This window comes from Electrona antarctica (genome assembly GCF_951216825.1).
Source record: "Electrona antarctica genome assembly, chromosome: 4".
Taxonomy (NCBI): domain Eukaryota; kingdom Metazoa; phylum Chordata; class Actinopteri; order Myctophiformes; family Myctophidae; genus Electrona; species Electrona antarctica.
In genome coordinates this window covers 37,701,967-37,720,603 of record NC_136809.1, presented here as the reverse complement: position 1 = coordinate 37,720,603, position 18,637 = coordinate 37,701,967, and the positions used below count along the sequence as shown (strand labels likewise).

General features: G+C 42.7%; 2 protein-coding genes across 2 annotated transcripts; both read right to left on the bottom strand.

The window, feature by feature from the left end:
• Nucleotides 1-3,269: 3,269 nt before the first annotated feature.
• On the bottom strand, nt 3,270-10,416 carry plk1 (polo-like kinase 1). Its single transcript, XM_079498914.1, has 11 exons — nt 9,677-10,416; nt 8,541-8,709; nt 7,950-8,094; nt 7,495-7,588; nt 6,656-6,875; nt 6,500-6,545; nt 5,543-5,658; nt 5,134-5,211; nt 4,736-4,890; nt 4,038-4,220; nt 3,270-3,586 (listed from the first exon to the last, which is right to left on the bottom strand). The coding sequence occupies exons 1-11, from the start codon at nt 10,040-10,042 to the stop codon at nt 3,392-3,394; spliced, it is 1,767 nt and encodes a 588-aa protein (XP_079355040.1). The 5' UTR covers nt 10,043-10,416; the 3' UTR covers nt 3,270-3,391.
• A 4,491-nt stretch (nt 10,417-14,907) lies between these two features.
• Nucleotides 14,908-17,763, bottom strand: LOC306921625 (GTP-binding protein Rhes-like). Its single transcript, XM_079498845.1, has 3 exons — nt 17,516-17,763; nt 16,230-16,508; nt 14,908-15,488 (listed from the first exon to the last, which is right to left on the bottom strand). The coding sequence occupies exons 1-3, from the start codon at nt 17,684-17,686 to the stop codon at nt 15,288-15,290; spliced, it is 651 nt and encodes a 216-aa protein (XP_079354971.1). The 5' UTR covers nt 17,687-17,763; the 3' UTR covers nt 14,908-15,287.
• Nucleotides 17,764-18,637: the final 874 nt, after the last annotated feature.

The following is an 18,637-nucleotide window of genomic DNA, read 5'->3' as shown; positions in this document are numbered from 1 at the left end:
CTTTCTCTACTTTTTAATGCTCTTGTTAATGTGTCTGTTGTTTTACAGTAATGTGACAAGCACCGTGAGTTATGGAGAAGGGTATTTTGCTCCCATGTATGCATGTATGTATCCAACGGTTCTCGAGATGTACGTACACACGTATGTACACATAGACTTGGTGCATTTATAGATAGATATAGGATGACTAGTGGCCGGCTTGCGTCACAACAAACTCCCCTATAGTGCATGGGAGCTTCTGAACAACTAGCCATTGTGAAATGAATCAGCATTGAACTACTTCATACTGTATACAGGAATGTGTCTTACCTAGCCCGTATTTATCAGAGCAGTCTACCCATTTGCTGATCCAGAATTTGGGGAAACAAGCAGGATCCTCTGCCTCTTCTGAAAGTGCGTGCACACACACACACACACACACACACACACACACACACACACACACACACACACACACACACACACACACACACACACACACACACACACACACACAAATGGAACCAAAATAATGGACCTTATGGTTCCATTTGTACACTCTCAGGGTTATGGACAGTGGTCAAACGTTTGACAACCACTAGTAGCCTATTGTTATAGTATCATCAGTATAAGTCCACATAACCAGTCCAGCTCTGACAGTGCGATTTAAAAGAAAATGGGACAGAATTCTCCTCAATGTTAGATTTGGTTCCTAACCCTAATGGCAGGGTGTTTGCTCGGGGTGCATACTTAGTTTAGACTAGTCATTGGTTAGACATGGGTTAAGGTTAGGTTTAGGTGTGCTGCCCTGTGGGAGGTTAGGTTCAGGGTGAGGGTTTGAGATAGGTTGTAGTTGTAGGACTAATGACTGGTCTAACCAATGACTAGTCTAAACCAAAAACTGTCTAAACTAAGTACTGCACCCGTTTGCTCTCACCTTGGCGTATGAGCGGCCTCTCGGACGGCTCGGTTGCAAGAAGAGCAGTGATTTTCCGCAACACAGCAGTCAGATTGGCAACCTCCCTGTGAATATACAGGACCAGAACTCACTCATACAATTATCTGTAAAGGGGAGGTTCTCCAAGTGGTGGTGTCCTTGAGTGGGTTCCAGGGGTCCCCCAGCAAAATTATATATATATATAATATCAAAATCTGACAGTTACCAGTTTAACCATTAATATACTTATACGGCTATCTTGTATGGGGTCCTCGGCATGAATTGGCAAACAATGCTCTCAAACAAGTCTATGCTATCTATGAAATGAGTTTAATCTGCAAGACAATTGTATACTGTGTGTGTGTGTGTGTGTGTGTGTGTGTGTGTGTGTGTGTGTGTGTGTGTGTGTGTGTGAGGAGAGTCCCTTCAGCTAAGGGTTCCTTGGGCTCACAAACATTGAAGACCCCTGCATTACACAATATTAAACTGTACCTACAGCAGGCCTACTGTAGTAGGCCTGCTCAATGTAGTAGTTTATCCTTGGGGCTTTGGTGCAATGAATCAACACTAGGGAGTAGGCCTACAGTGAATATAATGATACACAATGCATCAATTTCAAAACACATGCCTAGAAATGTTTTTCTTTCTGCTTTTTCCCCCACTGATAGATCATGTCAGATCATCTATTTTTCCTGTAGGCCTATGGTGGTGTAGCTGTATGAATTCAGTAAACACAATAAGCCCCATAAGATCGAAAAAACGTGAACTACTATGGCACATTTTGTTTAAAATAATCACTGGATTCACGGAAACCTTAATTGTTTCCTCATCAATCATTGTAAACACATTAGGGCATTAGGCTATTTATAATGTTTTGAGAAAATCGACGAAATGGATACCCAGAACTTGCCAGAAGTTGTTTAGCTGATTGTATCCATCTTAACCTACCTGTGATGCATGGTGATGGTGAAAGGACAGTAGGACACAATGCTGCTTCTGTTCCGGTGTTTGAATTATGACCACGTTGTCAATCTGACCTCGTGAACCAATAGGGTTGAATTGAACAAGCCTAATGCTCTTTTGACTGTACTTCACCTCTTCTGTAATTAAATTGTAAGTGTATTTAATATAATACATTTAAAAGACTACTGTTCAAGAAAGCTGATCAATTATGTATTTTAAATTGTATTTGCGAATTGTTGGTAGATCCTGAGGTAAAAAAAAAATGCTACGTTGCATATTCCCATTCAGCCTGCTTTTTTACAGAAATAGGCCAATTTAATTCAAACCGATGCATATAATTATTTGTATAAAATGCTCGGTAGGCTATTGACGGTCTACTCTGCAATATGTAACACATTGGAAACTTTTTGTATGGTAATGGCTTAGATTAGACAATACCTGTAAATCCTACTGGTACAGTACAGGATCTGTAATGGCTGGCTGTCTCCTGTAGGAGGAGCCAAAGGCTGCCATCACGGCTATGGTTCAAGGCTGTTACATCTTGTGCAGTGCACACAAGACAAGAGTAAAACATTTTGTATACACCAACTTGGTGTCACTGAATTATCTTGTCACTTTTGTTTCAAGATTTAATCTGTAATAAGAAATTCAGCCCAGCCAGTCAGAGCATTCAGCTTCATTGAAGGCACTGATGGAATTCTAAACAAGGCACTGGTTAGGAATTCTCAAGACCAACACATTTGGCAGATATGTTAAAAACAGTGATAACCGGGTTCTAGTTTCTGTAGACAAATAACCAAAGGGGAATGGCACAGTGCAATGGAAAAGATGAGCATTTAGCGTAACCTTGATATACCTGGTTGCGCTTGAATATTCTGGGGTAAATTAACCTGCAAGTTTCTTAAACAGTAATCATTCGAGTTTTGGACCCGTCTGTACTTTCACTCTTGAACCTTTTCCCACCTGGGTGTCAAAAATGACCAGCACCCATATAGACTTACTGAAATAATGAATCGTTGCCGTCAGGCAGAAACAGCCTTCTCCATGTTTGTTTTTTCAAGGTCGAAATGTAGCAGACGTTTTGAGCTCATCGAAAATCTGCTACTTTGCCATTTTTATCCAAAAAGGTTTTGGATATATGGTTTCCACCCGACTATATATAAAATAGTGGGCATTATTCTGCTTAACAGCTTTGTATAAGCACTCAATCTTTTTTTTCTTCCTTAGACTGAAATTGGAAGCTTTTCAGTGTTTCCACTTTCCGGTGCTTTGGGCCCCAGTTAACTGACCAGCACTTGTTTCCACAGCACACCAGATGCATTACAAATTACATGAACTTCAAACATAACTTTCTTCAGTAAATCATGCCTAAACAAACCACCAGTTATTTATATTGTTCAAATTCTCTTTATTCGAAAGGAGACATTTATAATACAAATTTTAAAATACATTTAAAGTTAAACATAGAAAAAGAACGAACCAAAAAATATAACCCAAAGTGGCTTCTGATTTTTACGATTGTGCTGCAGAGTTCTTGGAGCTGAGCAGCTTCTCCACCATCTGCTTGGCGTAGCGCATCCTGGTAGCCAGCTCCCTGCAGCAGCCAAACTCCTCCAGCAAGGACAACTTGAAGGTGCGGAAGACTCGCTTCTCATCGATATATGTCACAGCACCCATCAGGGGGCATAGGATCAGCTTGGCGTGGTCCTGGAGGAGATGAAAACAAGGTCATTTGTTACGCCACGTGCAATCGGAGTGTTCATTTGTGATAGAGCGTGTAAGGAGCCGACTCACAACAGCATAGTTTCCTAAACAATTAGCACAATGTGGAATTATGAGGTTTAGATGATATCATTCTACAGGTATGTTCTTGCAGTCGTTCTACATCCAGCCAACCAGTTGAAGAAATTGAATGAATTGCATGGGAAGAAAATATTGTTTGCATTATACTTGCTGATGTAAAAGCTCACAACAATTGTGAGCCTGTAGATCCGGCCAATTCGACCATTAAAAAGAATGTGTGCGGGTGCGTGCGTACAGAATAGTGCTTGTTCTTGGGCCCAACTATCAACACTTAAGCACTGTGGAGGCAGCACATGGACAGATCTGCATGTTGTCGGCCTGCCATTACTCTTTGGATGCAGTGAAGTTTACCAACCTGGAAGAAGTTAATCTGGACTGTGCCGTTAGACAGGTGCAGCACGATGGCACTCTTGGTCCTGAACCAGTGGGAGAGGTAGGGCAGGCGTGCCAGCTCGTCACCGTCTCTACGTGCCATGTTGGCACCAGCCTTGAGAAGGTGCTCGCTCATGTAGCTACGGAAGTACTTGAGCAACGTTATCTGCAAGAGAGGCGATAAACAAACTGGGTCAATTAAGTGATAAGGATTAACATTTTAAAAAAGGACGCAGTGAGCAAAAAAAAGTCTAAAGACCTCCGTGGATAATGCTGTAATGCTCACCACTGAATGAATACGTCAAGATAGATCAGATAGGGTTAACATGAGATCTCATGTATAAAAGTTGTTTCAAGCATGGAGGAAATACCACACTGGGCGGATAAGTGAAATCCTTTCCAACTGCCAGACAGTGACTGTCTGGTAGACCAGACCAGTATATCTTAACACCTACAGTTTTTGATCCTGGTCAACTTTCAAGCCAGATCATGGGAACAAAACTTGCCACAGGAGCCAATAGCCATGGATCCCACAGAAAATTACCCATTTTCACAACCCTTTCAAGACATCTGGATCCCAGTTTTTAGCTCCATACCCACCAATAGCCGAGTTAGTAACATCTTGAATGTTTAAAAAAAAGGGGGGGTGGGGGGGAAGTGTTGCGTCAGAGAACCACTGACCTTCTTGGTGAGCGCGGTAGGGTAGGAGCGTACACTGATGTAGCTCTCTGCATTGGCTTTGTCAATGTACTGCAGGCTTTCTCCATCAGTGTACATCATCAACCGGGTGTAGTCGTTGAAGAGCACACCAACACTGTTGTCACACAGCTGGTAGCCTGGAACACACAACAAAAATACTGAATACACAATCCATACAGCTTTACTAAGCAAAGAAGAAATGACATAAGGCAAGTCTATATAGAAACTGCACATTATTGCAGTACTGCGACTAGTTCTACCTCTGCAAACAGTCGCATAGAAATTCTGTTTCAAGAGGTTTTATTAATATACATGCATGATTTGAAAGCAGAATACAAGATTTAGAAATTGTTTCCCCAAAATGCAGAGGAGTGTCTTACCTAGACCGTATTTATCAGAGTAGTCCACCCATTTGCTGATCCAGAAGATGGGGATACATGCAGGGTCTTCTGCCTCTTCTGAAAGTGCACAAACAGAATGATTGTCAGCGTCAGGTGGCTTCAGTAAAAGAAAGTGTATATCACAATTACTACTAAGTAAAAGACATGCATTCAAAAAGTTTGACAAATACAAAAATAAATTGTTCCAATCTACAAGCCCACAACACATCAGCATTTTGAACTATATATATATATATAGAGAGAGAGAGAGAGAGAGAGAGAGCCTCAAAACAGTACTAGGGTAATATACTTTCTTTCTAGTCATTGGTCAGCATTTACAAGGTTATCATCATGATATCAAGTTCAGTGATCACTAGCCAAGAGGACTTGACAAAGTGTTTGCTCTGACCTTCGCGTACGAGTGACCTCTCCGATGGCTTTTTAGCAAGAAAAGCATTGAGTTGCTGTAACATGTCGGTCAGGTTGCAGTCTGGTCCCTCTGGTGCATCCTTGCCCGCAACCTCCCTGTGAATACAGAACCAGAACTCAATTAATCTGTACTGGACGTTGTCCAAGAACCAGAGGAGAAACCTCTCAATATATCATTGGTCAGGGCCGTCAGGCAGAAACCTCTTATGTCCATATTTTAATTTGGGTGGGTGTTTTCTTGTAAATTAATGTCCTACTTGATCATACTACAACGCCACATAACAGCATCAAAGGTAGCAGATCCACAAGCTCGAAAGATTTGCTTTAGGCTTTTCTGCCTTTTATTGATATACAAGTAAAGATGGACAGGAAAGAGGGAGAGAGAGAAACACAGCAAAAGTCGTCATGAACGGGAATCGAACACGCAACGCTCTGTCAGGCCAGCGCCTATATGTGGCATGTGCCTGGACCACAAGGCCAGCGGGCTCCAGATCTGCAACTTTTGCCATAGTTTTGGACAGGAGGTTTACACCAGACAAGCAAAAAACATCCATGCTGACAAAAGTTTATTCTGAAATGGCACGTTTACCACTCAATATTCAGAACTTAGTAAACACATGGGCATAGACTGAGAGACCACCTGTTACACTCATGTATAACCTCCTACCACAGCAGCATCCAAATCGAATTTAGCACATAATTCAAAAAAGCTATTGTTGCGGAGGGAGTTAGTTAACACCCCTCATGTAGGAAAACATTCCTATTCTTCGGTGTTTCACACCAGTAATTACTAGTTCATTACTTTCCTGGTATTAAGTCTGAAGTATTGTTGGCAGATGAAAAAGCATTATTATTATTATATTATTTTACTAGTTTTCTGTTTCGTTTCTTCTCTTGGCTAGTCTAGCCTAAATGTATGCCGTTGTAAATGTCTCACCTTGCTGCAGGCTCATCTTTCACATCCAGCTTAAATTCTGATCCTCCTGGAAAAATAAGAAAATATGGTCATGATCAATGGCTGCCTCTAGTACGTTTCATGATGCATTGTGTTGTTGAGTACAGTTTCTACCATTGAGGGGGGGGGGAAAAATACCTTTGTTGTTTAGTGCAGTGAGTGGCCGTCTCATCTCCACAGCTGTGGAAGGGGCGATGGAGAAACGTGGGGGCAAAGTGAGGCATGTGGTGGGCAGGTGCGAGGGGACATAATTCTGGGTAAAGTACTCGTCTGTCTGCAGCTGTGAAACGGTGGGCCTCTGGGAGGGATCAGCGTGCAGCATCCGCTTGATGAGCGAGGCCGCTAATGGGTTGACGTTCTGCAGAGGAAGTGCGAGTTACAGGTGAGGACAAGGGTGATCACACACACACAAAATAAAATTGAGGAAATGGTGGAGGTAGTGGTACAGCTTCTAAAACCACCTTCTAAAACCTAACCTTTTGAAAACCTTCCAATTCAAAAATAATAATAATAAAATAAAAATCACACCTTACATTCCGTGCTCAGGCAGCCAATCAAATCACAAATGTCATTCCGTCCAATCACTTTGTGTCTTCACTTTTCTGCCCTCACTTTTTATCCTCAATATGTACTTTGCTCAGCCAATCAAATCATCGCTATGGGGTGATGAGCCAATCAAATCATTGTGTATGTGCGCTTGCCCCTCAAAAAAAATATGGTGCTACATGTTTAGCAACAACTAATGAGCCACAGCGGTAGCAACTAGCTCCTAGATTGAAAGGTATAAAACTTTAAAACACAGGCACTGTTGAATGGCGTTGAGTTTAATTGTGCCAATATAGGCTGTAATGCAGCCCGACAGCAAGTCGCAGCTTGCGGGTTTGATTCACGAACCCCATGACCTTTCCTGCGTGACTGTCTCTACTGTGTACTATCCACAAAGTTAAAATATCTTTAATTGTGGGGTGTCAACTTACCCAGGGGATGGTATAGTTGTTCTTCTTGATCCGGTTGTATGTCTCCTTCAGACAGGACGTCTCAAATGGAGGCTTACCCACCAACAGAGTGTATCTGGGAAGAAGACAGGAGGAATGAGGGGTCAATAACCTGATTGTGGCAATGTCAACATTACTTTGTAAGCATCAAAGGGAAACCAGTTTCACTTTCTGCAGATGCAATTATGCAGTGCATGACACAGGTTGAAATAGAATTGTTTTAAGTAACACACCTTTTTTTAATGCTAACTTTTTCTATTTTTTTTTAATATACATACATTTTCAATCTTTTTATTTATCTTCTTGCGCCTTCTTTTTATTGCTGTTCCCTGAGAGGGGTTCCATATGTGCTTGCCTGCTTGGTGATCTACAATATTTCCATTATATTCCAATAACATTTAATGACAAGGAAAAATGCAACTAAACATTGAACGTACAGGATGCACCCAAGTGACCAGACGTCCACCTCGAAGCTGTGGCCCTTCTTGCAAAGCACTTCAGGGGCGATGTAGTTGGGTGTTCCACACAAGGTCTTCTTCCTCTCGCCATCGTACTCGATCTTAGTTGCCAGGCCAAAGTCCCCTTGTGGAGCGAGATAAAGGGTCATTATTTTCTGACTTGTGTCATTCAAATGAGTCCATGTTTACAACTTTTGCGAGTTGATGAGTGCATGTGCCATGGCCCGTTAGTGGACAAACAGGTTTGTTGTGATTGTGTCATTATGGGGGGGGGGGGGGGGGGGGGGAGAAAAAATAGGATATGCACATCTCACAGTTCTTTCTGTGCTGGACCAACGATTCTAGTCACAGTGCAAAGAATATCCGCACAGCGCACATGAGAATACTGCTCTCCCATATTTGAACCAACATGAACGTTTCGCCCATACAAGGGCTTCAGCAACCTTATGCAACCCCTTGCATTGGGCGAAATGTTACTTGTTCTTGTCATTTAAATAAAATATGGGAGAGCAGTATATTGTGTTGCGTAACATGTGGCACTGGATGTGTCACAGCATGCAAATAACTTACCTATTTTGACCATCATGTCGTCACTGAGGAAGATATTTCCCAGTTTTAGATCTCTATGGATGACTCTGTTGTTGTGGAGATACCGGCATCCGTTCAGCAGCTGCATCATGAAGTAACGTGCCTCTGGTTCAGTCACTGCCTTTCGGCGCTTGTGTAGTTCCAGCAGAGACTGAGATAGAACACAATGTTGGCATTATTATGGTTTGATTTACAAACCCAATAAAAATCACAATGAAATTTGATTTGTTAAAGAAGGGCCACTTCACCCCTTTTGCAACCAGATCTTATTTTAATGTTTGGGAGACAAGAAACACTTTCCTGGGGTTTTTATGTGGGTAATATGCGTTTTCAGATATTTCAGTATTTCAAAGTGTCCATCACTTATTTCCTGGACTAAATCAATGACTATCTAAAGAGGACGAGAAGGGAAGACCATACGGGCGACTCCATGTTGCTCCATGGAAGGAAAGAAATATGCGCAGTTGAGACCAGGAAGTTGTACATGCCCAAATGTTCAAGCTTTCCGTACAGCTGCAATGTTGGTGAGTTTGACGTTGTTTAATACAATCAGACTTTTCTGTTTGGATGAATGGGCTGCCAATGGAAGTTGCACCTAGGTACCTTGCCATTTACTTATATGGTAAGATGGCCGCGGTCTGCATGTGGAGAATACATCAGCTATTAAAAATAAAAATAAATCTTGAATATCTTTGAATGCACACAATCTTCAGATTCAGAACGACTGGGCTACATTGATTAACATACAAAACAATTACAAACCATGAGCCTATAATGCGAGATGTTATTGGGACAATAATCATTTAAACACAGGAAATTACTGGTACGGTAGCCAAGCAGGACAACAGACAAACAGTCGCTGTGACAAATGCATTGCAATGGCTGTAAAAACTTTATGGCCTAAAGACCATAGGGGAAAATCTTCTAGAAGGGTGATTAATGTAAACATGTAAATGTAAACAAATTAGCCTTGGATCAAGAGTTATGTATTTACATATGTACACATTTTATCGATTTTCACATTTGTATCTCAAATACATCCATGATTCATACTTCATATAGTCTTGATCGAAGGCTATAAACAAAGACTATAATAAACAAAACCACTCTATACATACTCTCCGTCTGCAGATTTCCAAGACGACATACACGAAGTCGTCGTCCTCGAAGAAGCCGTGGAAGCCGACGATGTGCGGGTTGTCGAGGCTCTTGTGAATGGCGATCTCCGAGGTCATCTTCTCTCTCTGGTGCTGCTTCATGATCATGGACTTAGCCACGATCTTGCCGGCGAAGACCTTGTTGGTCTCCATGTCCGTGATCTCGTAGCACTTGGCGAAGCCCCCCTTGCCCAGGAACCGGCCCCGGGTGTACTTCTTCTTGGTCCGCGGGTCGACCAGCACGTCTGGGATCTCCTTCAGGGTGACGGGTGCGGAGGACTTGGGGTCGACATAGGCCGAGGCCGGCTTCGCAACGGCCGCACACATTGTTGTTGCTGTTTTAAAACTTCAATTCGGTAGTTTAAGTAGTAGAACCACGAAAGAAATCTTAGTAGTTTTAGTAAATTCGAAATGTCCCCAAAACAACCGTTGCCTCGACAAACGTTTTGTTGAATGCTAGCTAACGTGCTTCTCTCTCTTCTTGTTGTGTGCAGTCCAGTCCTTCGATCAAAACAACAAATCCTAACTAAACCGACGCCAAAACCTTTTAAATATGTGTTAAAATACTGCAGTTAAGTATTGCAGTCTGTAAAAAAAAGAATATTCGTGTCAACAAACAAACTAAAAGCACACTGACGACTCACTGGAATGCCTCTCTCTCTCCACTCTCTGCTGTTCTTGTGAAAACAGCCGTACAGCAGTTTAAAAGTTTAAATTGCTGCTTCGCTTGTGACGGCGCCCTCTGATTGGCCCACTCGAATTAAATTCCGTCGCAGTGCATCTTGGGGGAAAACAACAAAGCATCCAATCAGTGCGCTGGGACGTCACGCCAGACGAAAATGATTGGCTGTTGATGACAGGAAGGGCCCCCGCACTGCTCTCTGGGAATTGTCGTCTATGCGGAATATGCAGATAAAGATATTATCTATATTAATAATGCTATATGGGAAAATAGCGACCATCTACTTTGAATGAATGAAAAAAAAAGAATACATTGCATTATTAATAATAATAATAATAATAATAAAAATAGTAAAACCAATAAATCACCTTTAAAAACAGTGCTTTACATAACACTGAATTCAAAATAAATTTAAAAATAAATAAATATATAATCAGCAGATTAAAAACACGATGATGTAGGCTATATAATACATCATAAACACAAAAATAATAGAATAAACAAGAACATTTCAAATGGTTTTAATTATGGAAATGCGTTTTAAAGAATGTTTTAAGAAGGGTTTTAGAAGATGCATAGAGACCAGTAGTTCTCAAAGTGGACCCCCACTCCCACCGTTTGTATTTTTGGTGACACGTGGTTCAAGGGGGCCCGGCAAAATTATGTAACAATGTTACTACTAGTCTGTACTGTATTGCTGCTATGATAGCTGAATTCTCCCCCGGGGCAGGGAATAATACCGCTTTATCATACCGTACAATCTTTATCTTATACACATATTTTCTTGGAAAGCTTGGTTTAACCATGGGGGCATTATGGAGGGTAGTGGTGGTGGTTTATGTATTATATCAGCTGTCTCAGTCTGTCACGTTCAGACACACACATGCAGAGAAAAAAAAACACACACACACACGCACACACACACACAACACACACACACACACACACACACACACACACACACACACACACACACACACACACACACACACACACACACACACACACACACACACACACACACTTTCCTCTTTGGGAATGTTTTTTTTCTGTTTCCAGTAGATAACAGGGGTAGTATATGTCCACCTGTAAAACATGTGGTTTATGTCATGTGAGGGACAAAACAAACAACAGACATGTAGTTAAACTGAGCTGACATCTCATCTGATACAGCCAGAGACATATACGAACCAAATCACATCTGGCTGTTTCTCACGTATGAAATGCATACAGTGAATCTTTTCAGATTTCAAACATGGGGTCAAATTCGTTCCACTGCTATGCCACCAAACGTCAAGAAGTGTAACTCAAAATCGCCAAAAAAGCGCACATGTCTGCAATTTGTAACTGGTCCTAGAAAAGCCCAATGGGTTTTCCTTCTGGTAGCTGTGCTTGTGTTTGTGCACTGAACCAACTGACTAAGCGGGGCAGCCCTGTAGGTTTTTCTTTATGGTTGAGGTCATTACTGTATGACGCTATCTGACAAGGTTACATGTATTCTTATTTCTGTTGTCCTGCATATAATGCAAGCTTTGTTGAGGCTGGACCCTGTTGTATACCTTTGTTCATTACTTGTATACTTACCCCTTCTGGGGCTTATGCCGTCTAAGAGTCCTCCAAGTATCTCAGTCCTGAGCCAACACCTGAGTCCAGCTATCCCCAAGTGTGGGCCTTTGTGCAGTGTGTGGCCCATGTGTGGTGTTTATTTTGTGTGTGATGTTTTTATTTTACCTATACTGTATCTACAGTACTTGGTCTCTTGCACTGTAACTGTCTGTGTCTAAAAGCTGCAGTGCTACCCCTGGCAACTGAATTGACCTTGCAGGATCAATACAGGGCTTAACTTACTCTTAGTGTTATAATCATCATGCTGATAACAAACTATCCTTACACCTGGGAAAAACTGAATCCATTCTCTTCGGATCAAATAGTAATCTCAGCAAGGCAGATGGCTTCTTGGTTATTGACAATATTATCACACGAAAATATGAAATTACCTACCTAGGTTCCATCCTGGAGGCTAATCTTTCCTGTGATAAAATGGCCACCAACGTAATCAAAAAAGTAAATCAAAGAACACGATTCCTTTACAGGATCTCCTCACTGGTCAACAAAAAGACAAAAAGACCTTAACAGGAGCCCTCGTACAAGGTTTATTCGACTATGCATGCACCTCTTGGTACCACAGCACCTCAAAGGCCCTTAAAACAAGGCTCCAGCCGCTCCAGACCTCCCAAAACAAACTGGTCAGGCTCCTACTTGGCTAACCCCCCGAACCCACCTCACCCCTGCCCACTTTGACAGGCTGGAATGGCTTAGGGTCGACGACAGAGTACAGTATCTTCTTGCAATGGGTCTGGTCCACAAGATTCGATACACCACCAAGATACCCATGTACCTGTCTAAATACTTCCTTAATGTTAACGAAGTCCACACCCACAACACCAGAGGGAGTGCAACAAACCATGTACAACCCAGATTCGGCATAAACAAGGGACTAAATTCTTTTCGCTCCTATGCCACCAAAATGTGGAACGAGAACGCCCTACCAACAGTCATTAAGACATGCGAATCCCTTGACTCCTTCAAAACCGCTCTCAAAGGGCACCTACGGACGGCTGCAATTCTAAACTGGCCCCCGTAAAATCGGAATCCCCCCCCCCCCCCACCCCACCCCTTTTTCCCCTCACTGTATATGTTATGTTGTTATTCTTCAATATAGCCTAAGTGTTCATCTTTGTAGTGTAGATAGGGGTTATTGTGTGTTGCGTAATGCGTACACAGTGAGTGAACATCCTGAAGCAGAGTTCAACAATAACCCTGCTGTATACAGTGTTCCCCTTCTTCTCTGTATTTTTGTATACCTTCTCCCCTCATTTTACCAAAAGTACAAGTGAGCAGTTGAGACGAATAACAGTCTAAATCCATACTAATTATCCATAATGTATAAATTATGGATAGGGGTCAGGACAGCAAGGCTGTTATTCGTCTCAACTGCTCATAGTGAAAAACAAAAATCTGCCACCTCCAACCTCTCTGTTATGCTAATGGCTTTGTGCCTGTGTTGTCTCTGTTTTAGTGGCTGGCCAACATTAGAGCATGCAGATGAGAAGGATGCATGCCTGAGAGGAGCGAGATAAGAGCAGAACAAGAGGACGATGAGTGGACAGATGAATGAGAGAAGAGTGCGCGTGCACATGTGTGTGTGTGTGTGTGTGTGTGTGTGTGTGTGTGTGTGTGTGTGTGTGAGTGTGAGTGTGAGTGTGCGCGCACGCAGGAAGCAGATTTATTGGAGATCGGACATGAACTATAATTGTCATATCATGATTGTGAGGGATATAAATAGTAAGCCTTACTGTATATTAGAACCACTGAATTATAGTTGATATTGATATTCTTTGTCTGTTTTGCACTGCTTCCTTCATATTACCTAATTTGCATATTTAAATGTACAATTTCAGAAAATGTGTAATACAATAAATCATTGTATTCAACTATTAATAACATTTTTACCTATTCACCTATCACGTATATACGGAGCTCCGTACGTGTAAGGCCTACACTGTAGGCCTACTGTAGGTGAAAATTACAAAATGTTTGATAAATATGAAAAAGCTATTCCTGTGGAAGGGTTATAATATATTAATTTACTTATATTGATCCTATAAACAATTTAATATAGGTATGGTTTTGCCCACTCAATTCATAAACGTTCCAATTTTGCAGGTCTGGCTCATGGACTGGTTCTGAACTGAACCGGTTCCCAACCGGTGGAAAAGGGGCCTATAAGGCTAGACAGTGCAAAGCATAGCCTACTCTTTTCCTACATTTGTGCAAGTATTTGAATAGTTGCTGTATGGATTTGATACAATCTCTTTCACACTTTCCCCCCTTGAGATATTCTATTTGGTTAAGTTAACCAATGTAATGTAACTTTCCCCTTCCACTGGATTTGAACCCAGTTTCCTGTGCAAGTGCTGAAATTTGTACTATTGAGCTAATACAGCCTGCCTGCTTGCTCAGGCCTTTGACCATCAGAATGACGATCAGGTCAACATTTGTGTCAAGATCCTGTGTCTAGGTGAGACATAACCTTTGACTCGATGTAGGCCTAAATATCTCAATTAAAGAGCGGGAGACAAAATACAACACTTGTCTAAGTTAAATTGTATTAACATACAGATTGGACAAAATTACATTTGATGAATTTAAAAAAGGTACATAGTGCCACTTTAAGGCATGGGTGTTGGAATAACTGCAGCTATATCATTCATTCAGAAGAGAAACTAGCAGGGGCACAATCTGAGATTGTAGATAAAACAATGAAACAAATAAATGGCTGACAATCATCAAAAACAAAAGCCAATTTTATTTACAAGACCAGCATATATTGTAGACTATATGACCACCTGTACATACAGTATACACAAAATCTCACACGATCGCACACATAGGTGCTGATGATTCTTTATATGCCTATACAGGTAGTTTAGTAATGTGGATGGATGACCAGAAGACATGAACATGACATGCAGACCAGCTGCTCATATTTCACACAGAGGCAATAAAGCAGGTGTTTGGGTTTCATCTCAAGACCCAAAAAGATACCTTTGGCGTCTCCCCAGGACATAGTCTCACAAGCCAGACTGTTGCCTCACACATTTTCAAATTGCACTCGGGATAAGATACAACATTGTATCTTCTTCAGTGATGGTTCATGATAGGATGGTAGGACAAGATTCTTTAGTGGATGTGTTAACCACTTTGTAGATAGAGCTTTCGTCAGATTGTTTTCTTTTTAAGAAATCTAGAAAACTCTGAAAATGTTTTGCCTAGAATGACACGGACAGAGTTAATGTGGTAAAGCGTAAAGGATTGGTTCATATGAGTTCACGATAAAACACAGCTGTTGTTCTTCTTCAGCGGTGGTCTCTTCTTCACATTGTTCATGGCGGGGGCGGTGTCTCTGCGGCGCCGCAGTGCCGGGGTCAGCTGGTGTGGCAGGTTGATGTGCTGCAGCAGAGCGCGGAACACGCCCACCGTGTTGCCTCCAGTTTGAGCCGACGCCTCCACGAAGCTGGCGTCCCACTCCTAGAGGGTTGTTGTGAAGATCATGAGACTTTCAGTTTTAAAAGGATTTAACACAAATTATCGATTTTAATTTTGTTTATTGGGCATTGAATATTGGAATTGGATCCCCATTTAGGAGTGTGTACACAGTAGAAACAAAAACGAGCACACTCAGTCTGTATAAATGCAATTTCCCGGTGCACGGCTCACAGAGAAAATAATAGCCAGTAAGTACTCCAAAGTCCTTCCGGTTCTTTTCATTCATTTAAGGCACGAGCAGCATTTCGTTTGTGCATGCTGCCTGTGCCTTAAAAGGGGGTGCATACGTTGGTTAGACATACTAACAGTCCGACAGGCATTAGTCCGACAACACCGTTGCTCGGACTCACTCCCGACATGTGTGGCCGGTTAACTAACCCGTTGCCGGGTGAAACTCACCGGTGGCTCCCGACATGTGTGTCAGGTTAAAACTAACCCATGGCAGGTTAAGACTAACCTGTGGCTTCCTGTGAGGTTAGGTTTAGGGTTTGGGTGTTGGGTAGGGTGTCGTGTCGGACTAATGTCTGTCAGACTGTTAGTACGTCGGACCAAATAAATGCACTAGTGCTGGCTAATTCTTTTCTTATTAGGAGTACGGTACATTCTCAGAGACATGTTAGAGGGGTCCGTGGCCTAATGCGTACTAAACAGAGGTTCCTTAAAACATAGAGTTTGAGAACCACTGAAGTAACAACTGCGAAACAACCAGCCATGCACACACACCTTCTCCACGATGGCCATGACGTCGGCAGCGAGCAACACGCGACCCTCTGCCTCTGTCAGGTCCGCCTTGTTGCCCACTACGGTGATGGGCGGGGCGGGAACCGAGGAGTCACCCCTCCGCAGCTCCAGGATCTCCTCTCGCAGCCGCCGCACCTCCTCCAGCGAGGCTGGGTCATCCACGGCGTACACCAGCGCGAACGCATCGCTGTGGCGGATGCACAGCTGACGCATGGCCGGGAACGAGTAGAAGCCGCTGGTGTCCAGGATCTCCAGGCGCACCTTGAGATGAGATCAGATACGGTTTAGATTAGATAAGACCTTTAAGCCTGGGCCGTGGCTCAGTGGTACAGGCACCTTGGCTGGTAATCCAGTCTGGCAGTGTGCCGTGGGTTCAACTCCTGATTCCGATGGCCTTTACTGCATGTCACCCCCCCCCCCCCCCCATTTCTCTCCCCATTTCCTGTCAGCCCACTTTCTATCTATCTATCCCTCTACAAAAAAATAAAAATAATGGCGAAAGCCACAAAAAAAACATTTAGATATTAAAGCCCTTTAATGATCTATCAACACTGTCACTGACTACACCACTGCCCTAAACATGGAATAAACACAGAAGCACCCGGGAGGAAGTGGTCTAAGAAAGGAGAGGAGCCCATCATTTCTGTTTTCTACACAAAAAACAAGGTGGTGGCCTACATATTTTGTTCCTTTTTTTAACCAAATGCCATGGGTTCCCAGATTGGACCTTTATTGATCCTGCAGGGAAATTCAGTTATCAAAGGGCAGCACGTACAGCAGTTAAGATACAGCAGCTGGGGTAAGACATCACACTCGAATAAAACGGCATCAATAATAAAATAATATAAATATCGTTGCTGTCGATATAATTAAGAATCACTTCAACCACTTTATCCCTATAGTGTCTGCAGTGGCCAAATAAAGTATTTCATGTGCATTGGTGGTTCTTGACATGAAAAAGTTTGAACTGCACACCAGGGGGTCCCAAATAAGATTTTTAGCTCACTCTACAGTAAACAAACCAAACCAACATACATTTTAGTTTAGCCTACATGGAATATCTGAAGTCACGTGCCTGGAACCAGGCAAAGTCACAGTGCACATTTCCAAAGTTACATAATGACTTATCACCAACATTGAGGCAAACATACATTGCGAAAGTAGCCAATCTTACAAGCCAACACAATAGGCAATTTAGTCAGCAGCAGTGCAGCACAAAATAAATATTAAGAGAGAGAGAGGGGGGGGGGGGGGGGGGGAGAACGCACTTTGCCTCCGTCTGCAGCATCATACTCCAGCGCGTGGAGCTCCTCCACAGTGGGGGTGTACTCGTGCAGGTAGCGGTCGTGCAGAAAGCGGAGGATCAGAGCGCTCTTCCCGACCCCCGCTGCGCCCAGGAACACCAGGCGCACCGTCGTGCTGCTGTCTCCAACAGGCATGGTGCTCGGTCCGGTCCGCGGTTGGTTGGTTGGTTGGTTTTCAAATTTCAATGGTTTAAGTTTGGTATTAAAATAAATAAGACCCAATAGAAAATATAACTTAAAGTTTAAAACCCATAAAGTGTAATGTTGAATGAATTATTGTTTCCAATGCTAATCAATTCTGTAGTGATGATGACTCTGCAGCCTGCACTCATATGCTGCAGGACCCGTGCGCCTTTTGTTCACCACGCCACGGTGCAAGTTAACGCAGACCTAGGCTATTTATAGGCTGGAGATGATGGCTCCGCCCACAGTCACACCTCTCTCTCTCTCTCTCTCTGTCTGTCAAATACACGGACCATCCCCTCTCCCTTCTCTCTCTGATAGTCTCTCTTCTTTTGCTCTCACCTCTATTTTTCTCGCCCACCCCTCTCTCTCCCCCATCACCCCCTCTCTCTCCCTGTAGGGGGGACATTGGGAGGTGTGTAGGCATATAATGTATAGGTGAGGCACAGGCACTACAGTACAGTACAGTACAGTACAGTACAGTACAGTACAGTACAGTACAGTACAGTACAGTACAGTACAGTACAGTACAGTACAGTACAGTACAGTAATAATATTAAAAAATCACACCCATGTGAAGTGAGGGGCGCTCTTATCTTACAACAGAAATGATGGATGTTGAGTGTATAGTCTTATGCTCTGGTTGTGGTGTCGTTGTGTTTTGCTTTTTGCTTCTGACTTTACATGTATAATCATATGAGTCTTCTGTAAAGGTTTTAAGCGGTCCAGATTTATTCCGCGATTGGAATTAACAGAAATGTAAATAGGATAAAAATAGGCTCAAAAGAAAAACATAATGCATTACAAATGTGTTTGATTCTAATCGATCGATCTGACGATGCGTGCGTGCGTGCGTGCGTGCGTGCGTGCGTGCGTGCGTGCGTGCGTGCATGTGTGTGAATA